General features: G+C 29.0%; 1 protein-coding gene and 1 long non-coding RNA gene across 5 annotated transcripts in view; one reads left to right on the forward strand and one right to left on the reverse strand.

The window, feature by feature from the left end:
- The window catches only part of Eag (potassium voltage-gated channel protein ether a go-go), a 52558-nt gene extending 41983 nt beyond the window's left edge, over positions 1-10575 (reverse strand). For 2 of the 4 annotated variants that reach the window (XM_074242712.1, XM_074242727.1), the window contains exon 1: positions 4866-7234. In XM_074242712.1, coding sequence (XP_074098813.1) covers positions 4866-4944 — 79 coding nt within the window. In that variant the 5' untranslated portion in view covers positions 4945-7234. Of the gene's footprint in view, positions 1-4865; positions 7235-10432 lie in introns of those variants that run through there. The other 2 variants (XM_074242706.1, XM_074242737.1) reach the window with 2 other exon arrangements.
- Positions 808-4314, forward strand: LOC141527376 (uncharacterized). Its single transcript, XR_012479192.1, has 2 exons — positions 808-1289; positions 2246-4314. It is a non-coding gene; the product is annotated as an uncharacterized LOC141527376 (long non-coding RNA).
- Positions 10576-13066: the final 2491 nt, after the last annotated feature.

The raw sequence follows: 13066 nt of genomic DNA on the forward strand, positions 1-13066 counted from the left end.
GAGCTTTTCAAAAAAGAGTATTGACAAAAAAAAATAATGAAACTATACACAATTCAAAATAATTGAGTTATCTTTTGAATATTCCAGTCTTTTGATAGAACTTCATTTTTACTGCCTTATAAATAATTTATTTTTCTGCTTATTTCTATTTACGATTGTTACGGTCTTGTTATTATATAATGCAATGTTCAAAATTTTTTCTTTTAAAAATTTATTATTAAAAATTGTAACTGTTTGATAGTTCTCAATTCTGTATTGACTATTAATTAGAAAGTATATTGATTGAAGGTATTGTAAAATTTACATGAAATTTGCTACTGTTTTTATGCTAATTCTTATTGATTTCTAATTTTGATGATTTGTTCTCTCAAAAGTTAGGTTCATTCGCTAATTAATTCATTTATTATTTGAGGGAATCGTTATAATAATGTATATTTAATTTTATGGACAAATGAAATTAGATTTATATATTGTATACTCGGAATTTCCAATGTTTACAGTGTAAATTTGAATGAAGACCTTTAAAATTCACATTTAGAAATGATAATTGAAGGTATAATGTTTTGATAAGAAAATAATAATAATAAAAGTAATTTATAAAATTCAGTATATAATGAGTTTTGGTGGTTGCATATATTGGATTGTTATGCATCGAAAAGCGATAGGTATCACATACACATCTAAATACAACGCATGAGCTTGTATATAGTAGTGGAATGTAGTATTACGATGTTTGAGGAAGGTCACATACACAACCGGTAGGTATGACCCAATGACCTGCCGGATCACTACGAAACAGCACGGAAATGTACGATATGATATTTTCACTATATATAAATGTGGTAGAAAAACATACGGCTGATCTAAACTCTACGTTTCTACTTCATGTATTTTTAAGTGTCATATTTTATTTACTAGCAAATATTTATTTTACGCTAAAAATAGTATCTTTAAAATTGAACATTTAACTTTGAGCTTTAAAAATTTACTAGTGCTCGAACTAATGGTGTTAGATGAGACAAAAAGTATTTAATAACATAAAAGCATTCTGATAGTATAATTTTTTATTATGTCAAGCAGATGTAATAAAAATAGATTTTACGTTTCCGTAATATACTATGTACAATAAATTTTCTTGATTTATTTTTTCGAAATACATTTTTAATGTTTGATGTGAGCTTTGATAACGTGATGCTTCCGTAAAAAGTAAAGTGCAAGGGTTAAAAATTTAGCCGCTGTGTCAAATGTTTAAGTGTCGCGAAGATAGTATAGGACTGGTTAAAGAATAGGTAAAAAACATTGAAAAAAGGAGTTAAATCTGTTCTCACTTCTCAGACAATTTAAGATCCACTCGTGGATAGAAAGAGAAGCGTCAAGTGGGCAAAGCTTAACGTTTTGCTTCGAGATTTAAGCTTTTTTTCTGCATCTTTATACTAATAAGGAAATCTTAACTCAAGCTCAACGACCTCATCATTTTTTATTGTTGTTACTGTAACTTTTATTTTAAAACAATTTTTTCAAGTTATAACAATAAAAAAATTAATAAAAAATTTTTATTATTTTTAATTCAACTGAAAATTTTTATTATTTTTTTTGTGAATGTAATACAAAAAATTCTTGAAATTTTTTTCGTGATATCGAAATTTTCAATCAATCAACGATTTTTTACTATTTAGCAAAAATAACCGTTTAGGAAACTTTTTTTTTTCATTATATTTATCTTTTCCACGATAAAATTATCTACCTGGTTTTGAATGATTTTTAAAACTATCATTGTTTTCAATTATTAGTAAAAAAATTTAATTTTATTAAAATTAAATATTAAAATGAGATAAGTAGTTTCAAAATTCTCAATTTTCTATCAATCAAAAAAAATATTATCATAATTTTATTACCGTTCAATAAATACGAGGGATGAAAATATTTACAGTTTAATATTATGTCGATAATCCAATAAATAATGTATAAATGCAAAAGTACCTTGACAATAATTGATGTACAGCGTTAAAAAAAAAAAAAAAAAAGTAACATACATCGTAGATCGAAATATATTTGATTTTTTTTATTTATACCCTCCTATTACTGTCAAAATCATATAATAAAGTTTATCACGACGTATGATGCCTTAAATTATTTATACGCATTTCTATTTCATATTACTTGTCTCATTAATATTTAATGTATTTTTAAATTACTAAAATGTACGATTTATAAGAAATTAATTGTGTGTCTTTTTATTTTTTAGAAAAAAAAAAAAAACCTGTGCGACAAAGGCAATCAAGTGTATAGTATCTATACATGTTCTAGTAGTATCAAGACGCAAATAAAAAAGCTTTACAAGAGATTTTTATAACAAAAGCTCGCAGATATACAAAAACAGGGTTGAGAAAGAGCGTATGACTAAAAAAAAGATGAAAAAAAATGTCATAGCCGGCGGGAGGACGTTGGCTCTCTTAATCTTCTCACCCCTGATATCTGTGGCACACGAACTCTCATCTACTAAAGAATATTTGCCACAGCACTAGATGCCCCAGGGCATGCATACAAGAGATGTAGAGACTGGCATCACACTAAAAAAAGTTCAAGTGATGAAGAGATCATCCAGTAACGTAATAATATTCTAAGCGCTCCAAAACTCTGAAAAAGTTATTAAATCCAAACTGAAGAATATATTAAGTAAATAATTACTTATAATTAGCAACTTCCAATCATTATTCAATTGCTAATAATTACAAATTATGAATAAAAAAACTTTGGTTTAATGATTCTTCTTTGTGAAATAAATTAAAAAAATGACAATTTAATCACAAAGATGATGGAACAAACTTACAGAATCAACAAACTATTCAAGAGTACTCTAAAAAATTAACTATCACCAAAAAATATTCAAAATCATCAAAAGGCACTAATTCAAATTAAGACCTTTAAGATGATTTGAAATTTAACTATAAAATTTATTTTTATAATAAAAGTATGCCCGCAACAAAATTTTTCTTATTTTCTTAACTATATGAATTAATATTTGGCATGAAACCACATTTACATGTACAAAGCAGATTAAATGAATAAACAAATTTAGTCGAACGCGGCATTCTGATCTATTTAGAACTACTTTAAAAACTTACACACAAAAAACAAATTTCGTGCGCCAAGAAAATTTTAAGGAGAAGAAAAGTTATTTTGGAGTAAGAAGAAATTTTTTTGGCTCAAGAAACTTTGACTTCATTCAAGAAATTTTAAATCTTCCTTAATATTTTCTTGAGCCAAGAAAATTTATACTCCAGTCAAGAATTTTTTTTTCAGTGTATTATTTTAAATTAACTACAGATGAAAACCATAATCAGCTTTGAAAGGGCTCAAATGAAAATTAATACCTTTTCAATCGTATTAACTTTAACTTTAAAAAAAAAAAAAAAATTTATCATATAAATTTGCAGGAAACAAAATTTTCTTATTCTTTTAAAACTAGTTAATTACTTTGGGATGAAATTTTATCCAATACTAAAATATTACTACTTATTAGATATATGTAAATATAATGGCAAAGATAATTTTATTTTTATCCTAAATTGAAAAACTGGTCCTTTATTATATAGAAGATTAATGAAGATCAATCAAAAACTACCCTCAATATTATTTAATATTTCTTTGTATAATCACCTGATGATTTATAAACTAATGACTACATTTGACGTTTCTAGAGATAATATGACATTATTTATTTCATATTACACGTAATTGGCTTATTACTAGCAATTAGATTTAATCATATGTAAATTGCAATGCTCGAGCGCAATCATATGCATGTATAACAATTTAAATATTATCATCAAACATGATACCCATCGCATCATATTTTCAATTCATCTACATATATAATAAATAATATTTGACAAAAAATAAAAGATTAGATAAAGTTCGAAAAAAAAAAAAAAAAAAAAATAAGTATAGGTACATAGAAAAAAAAATATTCTCTGACATTTCGCATAGGTCTGGTCTACTCAGTGAACTAGTGAAATAGCCTTGACTTGCAAAACCTCAGAATCGATTGTAACGTCCCACCCGAATTTTTTGTTTTATTTATATTCGGTCTAACATTTATCCTCAAATTGTAATTCTACGACCATCAGATTGTATCCTTAAATCAGATCGCCTTTATCGTTATCGGCGCATTTATTTGTAATAGTAAGTGTAGTCCTCCAAAATAAAAATTAAATCTTGATAAACTTGACTCTATCTGCCGATTATAAAATTATAATATCAATAAATAAAGCACAATAAAAACAAAATAAATAAAAAAGTAAAGTAAAAAAAGGTATATATATATAACTAACAGTCATGCACACAATAAGTGGATCGATAAAAATGGCTCGCAAACTGAGTTGTGTCGTGCTACCGACAACTCACTGCATATTACACCCCTGGGTACAAAAAAGGGTGTTGCACGAAGACACAAACTTATAAGCTCATTTAGCTGAGGGAAGAGTGTGTCACGCGATAAAATTAATCAGTGACACATACTCATGCTGATTGTAATACCATTTATCACTTAACCATAAAAGCATTTAAAGCTCTTTAAGCTTTTGCGCTGTCAACTCTATTTTTTTTATTTTCGTCATTGCTATGATTATTATTATTTTTATTATTATTATTATGATTATTATTATTATTTTTATTATAATACCCGTTAGTTGTATGATATTATGGCAACCTTTACCATGAACAAATAGTAGGTCATGATCACTGCGCTTGTATGGATTCTATAGTCAACAATGTGTACATCGTAATGCATGTGTATGGACTGAAAGTATGTATACTTGTGAGTTAATGAGTAGCAATAGATTATACATAACACGAGTACTTACGTTGACTGCTGCTTCGTCGTATAATGTTCTCCAAGAACGTATTTTGAGGGGCTACCAGGCCCCTACGACCCCCTGGCATCCTTTCACTCTTTTTTAAACGTTTCTGGCTTTTTTCGCCAGCTTATTATTATTATTATTATTATTATTATTATTATTATTATTATTATTATTATTATTATTATTATTATTATTATTATTATTATTATTATTATTATTATTATTATTATTATTATTAATCATATATTTATATATTTGTACAACATCTTGTCAATTTACATCCATAATAATTTAATTCAAATGCCCGAGGATTGAAATATCACACAACCACTTATAGAATTTTATGAGCGCTGTGCATTGATAAATAAACACCTTTTACACAACACTATCACCCATGCACATGCCAGATAAAATATTATTTATTTATTTATTTATTCATTTAACATCAATTTTTAATTATTAATAATAATAATAATAATATATATTTTAATATTTTTATCTATGTCACTCGTCGAGACTCCGCGGTGTTCATCAAAAGCATCATCGTCACCGAAATTTAACGCGAAATGACGTCACACGGCAACTATTTCCACTTATTTTACAAATATTATTAATAGTAATAGTATTGCTGTTACGATATCGTACACGACACGGTTTATTACGTTTGCGCTGTTTTTGAAGGAGTTTTTTAATCAACTGGTCTACTGTCCAGTGGCCTTGCACTTGTACGACAATAAACGAGTGGATGATTACGTCTCGCACGCGACACTTTACTCTTTTTTTAATTGTCGTAATAATTTTAAAATTTACTATTTGTCTCGCTATGAATGGCGTATTTTTTTGTTTTTGTTTCTTAATTCTGGTACTTAAACTGGAAGTCGGTAACTCTTTGAAAGGATCTAAGTCACCAAAATTCCTTCCTTTAGCGATAAAGCTGCTGCCTTTTCTTCCCGCTCCCGATCGAAATAATCCAGGGCGTTTTTCCATCCCCGGAATCACAACGTTTTGATCACTTATTATCGTTGTTATTATTATTATTATTATTATTTTCCTTAAAAATATATTATTATTATTAATGTAATTTCAAGTCCTTGTAATTATTAATAAACACCAGGACTTAAATACCCATTTAAAATATATCTATACTAAAGAATAATTGTATACATATACGATTATGACAACGGCAACGATGGCCAATTTTTTTTGTCACCTCATCGTTATCACAACTTTGCAGGCTGTGTGTTGCAGTGTTTGTAATATTTATTAAACTAGCTTGTTTGTTTATATGTTTATTTATTTATTTACTCTTTCCTCTTTTTTTTTCTCTTGAATTTTAGGTGAAGTAAATGCGATAGCTGCACTAATGCATTCAAGGAGTATCGAATTATTTGAATTCATCTAGCCGCAGTCCTTCCAAGTGTAGACAGACGGTACTGAGGATGGCGTTGATGATATAGGTGGCGGAGATGACAGTAATGATGATGATACTCGTGCTGTATCGCCAGCCAGTGTGCTTTGTCTCGACATCCTCGGCGTCCTCCTCATCCGTGCAGCTGCTCACTGACGAAGAAGACATTGCTCGACGCCGCAGCGTCGTTATTACATTATTTAAACTCGCAGTTACTGATGTCAGGACAATAACACCATCAATCATTAATCACCAAGATACTTTTATCTGAAACAATAAATCAATGAATAAGTAACGAAGCAACCAAGTTGATAAATTAAATGTAGATAAGATTTATTTAAACTCAACGTTCAGTGGTTGAAGATTTTTTACTGATGAATGGTTAAATTAAGATGTATTATGTATTAATGTAAAATATGAATGTCGATGATGTAAACAATGAATCCGGAGAATATGGAAGTGAAAAATACTTTCGAGTGTCTGCATGAGTAGTACATAGTCATTCAACAGCAAATGGGACGGAAGTTACACTGTACTCTCTATGTTTACTACTTTACTCTTTTCTCGAGGTCTTTCAATACCTCCAACAACCGTAAAAGTTACTGTAGAAAGCTTCTGTTCATGAGAATACATCTGAATTAGACCTAATTCGTACTGTTGAGGAAAACCAATTCGGTAATATCACTCTGGTCTACAATAAAAGATTAAGTATCCATGAAAAAGTATCTGTGATGTAGAAACTAAAAAAAAAAAAAAAATATTTTTTTAATTGATAACTTTTTTATTGTAACTACAAATATTTAGTAAGTAAATAAAAAATTTATGCTAACTTCTATATAAAAATAAATATTAATATCAAAAACTTCATGATAAAATAAAAACTTTTTTTATACAATTACGACCTATAAATAATTATACGTACCGAAAAGTAACAATGCATTTCAAACTTATTATGCGTGAAATTACTTAATTAATTTTGAATTTCAATATTAACAAAAGCTTACATTATATATTGCTGTAAGCTTTTATTAAATTTTATAAATAAACATGCGAATGTAAATCTTATACTTATTTAAATAAAAATTATATTTAATCATGTGATAGTAATATAATCCTTTAAATCAGAATAATATTAAAAAAAAATGTATATATGTGAAAAATAATTATAATTACATATATTATCGCAATTATTTAGATGTGAACGTATAAATAAACATATAAACGATAGTTTTCGAGCAAGCTCGTGTAAGCCACGCGGATATCAGTTATTTTTGGACTTGAGGGTCGAATGTTGAAGGTCTCTAGACTCTGGCAAAGGTAATCTTACCCTCGGGTTAAGTCAATCATACTAAACAAATTGCCGGTTGACTTGATAATATGATAAGTGGTAATAAACCATTTGTTTTCTTGTTTCTTTATTAAAAGTCGCTGGATAGGATATATTCTTCTTTTACTGAATTTTTGTCTTAGTCTTGTATTTTACGAGCTAGGTATTAATGAAAATTTATCAATATCAATATCGATACCAATATCGATATTATGAATATTAATGACGATAGTATCTATCGACAAAATGAGAAAGACAGAATAATAAGAATAATAACCAAAGAGTGGGGAAGAAAGCTGGTCTATTTATTGGAAATAGATACCGGATAGGAGAATAAATTATAAAACGAAAGATATATAAGTTTGGCGTGTGTACCCGAAGTAACTTTCAGTATTCGAAACTCATGTCAAAGACCTAGAGTTAAGTCGAGTATAAACTACCAGGACACAGCAAAGGTAAATATTTAAAAGTAAATCAATTATTATTCCAATATCCTTAAATCAGCTCTCATCATACACCAAAGTTAACAACTTTTGTTGATAATAATTTAGCCCTGTACTGAATGTACGTGACAATTACTAATAATGATAAATAACAAACAGTAAGTGCCCAATTTTTCTAAAGTAATTACCTTCAAGAAGTTATAAATAACAAGCGTACACATAAACGAAGACATAGACATAGATATACGTGGCAGTATTAATAAAATATATAAATGATGATAAAGTTCAGATAGTTTTTGGGGTAACGATCCTCACAGGCACACACTAGAGTAATAGGATCAACTTTTGTAGCTGTTGTCGAAGTCGTCGATCGTCCTCGAGGGGCATGGTGGAGTTTCCGGGGTAGCCAGAGCAGTAACCAGCCAGTGAGGTAAAAGCCCCTGTTGGCGAAAGAGGTTACCTCGATTTCTCGGTGTGACGTACAAGCCACAGCCCGACCTAACGAGTTTTCAGCACAAGTTATAATTTTTTTTTATCCATTCTAAAGGTTACCAAACTCTGGCAGTCAAGTATATTATGTCAATTATTCATTTAAAATTTTTATCTATCAACTTATTTTTTATATACTTCCAATAAAATTTGTACTTTTATCTTGATGCTTTATGCCTTGTTAAATTTATCCATTTCTCTATGCACTATTGCTTCTGCATGACTTGATATACTGCTATGTCATTTGTTTATGGTAGTTTCCTCTCGATGCTCTATTCAACTTTCTCAACCTTATTTTCTTCACCGAAAATCGGTATTGCTCTTGATCATTTATACAAAAGCAATGACCAATAATATGAATACATAAAACTGTATCGATAAATTCTATATTGAGGATTTTTGGTGGACTGAATTGTTGTCTTGTAGTGATATTAAAAAAACATGTGTCCTACATTTCGTACAAATGAATATGTACGGCTGATTGAGAGTATCGTGCAGATATTTGCGTCATTCCTTCCACTTTTCTGCGCTTTCGCGTTGACCTCTTTAACTTGATTCTACTTTTTTTAAGCAGCAACATTGTTTACAAACTAAATATTTCAGCAATACACAATTATACATGCATACCAACATTACTTATCTCATTCTGTAATTATAATTGAATGCTTTTTTTATTTAGCTATCCCATTAACTTTGTTAACCGTCGAAATAATTTTCTATTTTATTAATTTATACCTTAAGTTTTATACTCGCTAAAGATTCTACCTCTACCTCCTTATTATCACCCTCATAAATGACTATTAGTTGAGAAGATTTAATGAGGAACGTAAATGTCGAGGAAATTACTTAATCCAAAGTATTTTCTCAGTTTAACATTCAAATTACGAGTAACGTCTAAGTCTGCTTTATGGCTCTAGAATCTAGATCTGAATCTCAATTCATTTATACTGTATTATTATTTTATATTAAAAAAATAACATTATTGAAAGTTAATGCCTGTTATCTGTACGCATGATAATGTCTATAGTTATAAACTGCGTCACATAAATGACAGAAGGTCACGTTTAAATTTTACAGCAATAATCTGAGAGCATAAAAACACGTGTCCGGTCTCAGCACGGTAAATATTTCACTTGAAATCTTAATAATTTTATCGCCATAAAATTCTCGGGTAGCTTCAGAATGACATAAACATAACTTATATTTCTTCGCACTATCACACTTAAAAAGCTCGAACAATACCGCTACGCGTACAAAGCTTTATACACATTTTTCTTATCCAGCTCATACTCAGTAGCTTGGTCTACTTCCTACTTGAAAAGATTTTATTATGAAATACACCTCTACTCACACTTTTGAGCCCCAGTTTTTCTCTTCTTATCTCCTATACTATCCTGTTTTTATAGTTTACTTTGGTTAGTGAAAATAACCCAGAGTATATAAGACACATTAAAAATAAAGATAAAATAAAGTTACGATATTGACGCCCTTTTACACTACCACGTAAACAACATTCAAGCTCAGCTGGTTGACTTTTATATATAATAAATATAAATATATAAACATAGATATAATGTAACATATTGGCTACTTGGGTTGTGTCATATATATCTTGACTCTTGGTACATATTAGCTCGATTATTTCGATTTTCGTCGAGTCATTCAATCGATCCTTGTACAATTGAGGTCCTTCGTCTTTACTTTGTTAACTCTTCATGTCACCTATCCAATTTAAATCCTTGTCCCCGTTTTCCAACCTCCTTTTTTTTTTCACCAAGATTGTTTTAACATCAGTCGAAAAATTTTCAAGTGCGGGGTAAACAAAAAAATCTCCCGATACAATAATAAAATAATAAAATTCAGTAATTGGTCATAGAAGAAAAAAAAAAAAAAAAATACGTACCTGATTAAATAAAAATGAGAAAATCCTTGATTTAAAAAAAAATAATAGAGTGGTGTTTATTGCACGACACGCACCACGTTTTGAATAAACATAAACCACCCTGAAAACTCGACCAGTGTGTTAACTGGGCCGACGTGTCGCTGACTACTGAGCTCCCGTGAGGACGAACGGACACTCAAAGGGAGGAAGGAGTAAAAGAGGACGAGCCACCAGCAGTAGCTCCAAGAGAAAGAGAAGAGAGTAGCAGGGTCGATCGAAAGCGTGAGGGAGGGCGCCACCTCGCCGGTATCACCCTCCTCTACTCAACTCTACTCCCTTAACTTTAACCATACTACCCCTCTTTATTTCTACTCCCTCGTACTCCCATCCTCAGTACATAAGTATTAAAAAATGTATACGCTCCTCTATTCTCTTCTCTATTTTAACATTTTTCCAACACACGACCTACCCCTAAAGCTGCCCATCGCTAATTTCTTCTTTTTCATCTTATTCTTTTTTTTTTTTTTTTTGTTCTTCTTCCTCAGCATTTTGTCTTGAAATAAATCATTTGTAACAATCTATTAAAAATTATTAATCTATTATTTAATTAAAAATGTGGATTTTTATTCTATATTAAAAAATATTTACCAGCTTTAATTGATTGCATTGTAGTTTTGACCTTGGACACTAAGAAATTCAAGCCAAAGTCATTTTACAAATGAACTTGACATTTAATATGAAATATTAAAAAACAAAATATCAAAAAAGGATTAAAAAGTGGAGATGATGAATAAGAAGAAGAAAAAATATTAAAATAGTTTATTTTAAACATAAATATAAATGGGAATTCCGTTTATATTTAATAGTGGAGAGTATTGCCGTGTTTATGACACACTGATGCGAAGCGAGTAAATTAAATCCTGTACTAGTTGATAGTTATTTCTCTAATGGTCTAAAGATATAATTTTGCCTATACTGCACATAGAAGATATACATTAAAATGTATATAAATGTAACCAAGGCAAATCGTGTCATTTAATTGAGTGTTAGCCAGTTATTGAGTAGTTCGGGTAATAAAATTTAAATACTCCTAAGATGATGATTATATATATTTTAAGTAATTGAAACAATCGTCGTATTAAACTTAATATTTATAATTTTTTAAAAAATATTGAAATAAACTTTTAAATATGTAATTTTTAGTTTAATTGTATCTGTCTATATTTATACATATTTAAAATAACTGCGGTAGTTTGTGAAATTTAATTCGAATTTAATAGACTACGTGATTAAACAATATTTTTCATGTCTATATTTAGTGTTCATTTAAACATGTACGTTATTAAGAGCATTTACTCGTTTGAACTTGAAAAAAAGTATGTTACTTATTCGCGTAGATTTAGCAAGCTGGTAAGTAATGGAATAACAAAAAAATGAATAAATAAAATAAAAATAAGCTGAAAATGTAGATCAAGGATTCTTAATATCAGAGGTATATATTTAAACTTATTAGTATCGCACGCGAGTTGTAAAAATGCATAAAATTTCTTCCGCAAATTCGCGTATACTTGACAAATATTCGAAAACTTCCGTAGCATTTATATTAGGTAAAAAAACAAGTGAATGTTACATTCAGTTTGTATACACATTCATATATGTATATTGGCTTCATAATATATTTCTGTATGGAGGAAAAGGGTGGTAAAATGTTATAAAGCGTAGGAGGAATAGAAGTTATAACTGAATGTAAAGGAACGCAAGTGACTAAGAGTTTGTTGCATATCACGGGGTATCACGATCTACTAGCAAATCGAGGAATCGCGTGACGAGTCCTTAAGCTTTGGATAATGTTCTTGTTAACCTCGACCTTCGATCAAAATGAACAAAGAATGAGAAGTAGAACATCCTTACATACAATATTGTAACACCTGAATTTTTATAATCGAATCTGTGAGTAAAAAAGTTTAATTTAACTTTTCTTCATTACCAATTTTTACAGATACACAGAAAGAAAAATTTCTTGACTGGAGAACAAAATTCTTGGCTCAAGAAAATTTTCGGGTCCCTGAAGGAAGACCGAAGCTGTGTTGGCCGAAGTAAAAATTTTTCTTGAAATTCTATTCTTGGTGGAAGTAATTTTTTCTTAATTCAAAGTATCATAAATACTTGATACAATAAATTTTTATATTTGATCAAGATTTTTAGATACTTTATGGAAGCAGCGCTACCTACTTCAGCTAAGAAACAAATTTTCTCACCTTGAGAAATATTTGATACCCATTTTATATTATTTTATCGTGCAATTATACATATTAAATGGAAAAAAATGATTCAATATTATTTGATCTTCCTATTTGACATGTTAATCAATAAAAATATTAATGAAAATTTCCTTCTATCGAGATATTTAATTTTTTGGAGCAAGAGAGAAATTTTCTCAAGACAAGAAAATTTACTTCTATCAAGAACAAATTTTTTGGAGCAAGAGGCTGAATTTTCTCAAAACAAGAAAATTTTCTTGACTTAAATAAATTTTCTTGGATCAAGATACGGATTTTTTAAATTAAGAAAATTAATTTTGTTGGAACAAGTGAAATTTCTTGTGTCAAAAAAAAATATTTTTTTCGCTCAAGAAAATAATTGAGAAGAAAAATA

This window comes from Cotesia typhae, unplaced genomic scaffold, assembly GCF_013202065.1.
Source record: "Cotesia typhae breed Kobodo isofemale line unplaced genomic scaffold, CoteBio_Ctyphae contig_11, whole genome shotgun sequence".
In the NCBI taxonomy this organism is placed as follows: Eukaryota; Metazoa; Arthropoda; class Insecta; order Hymenoptera; family Braconidae; genus Cotesia; species Cotesia typhae.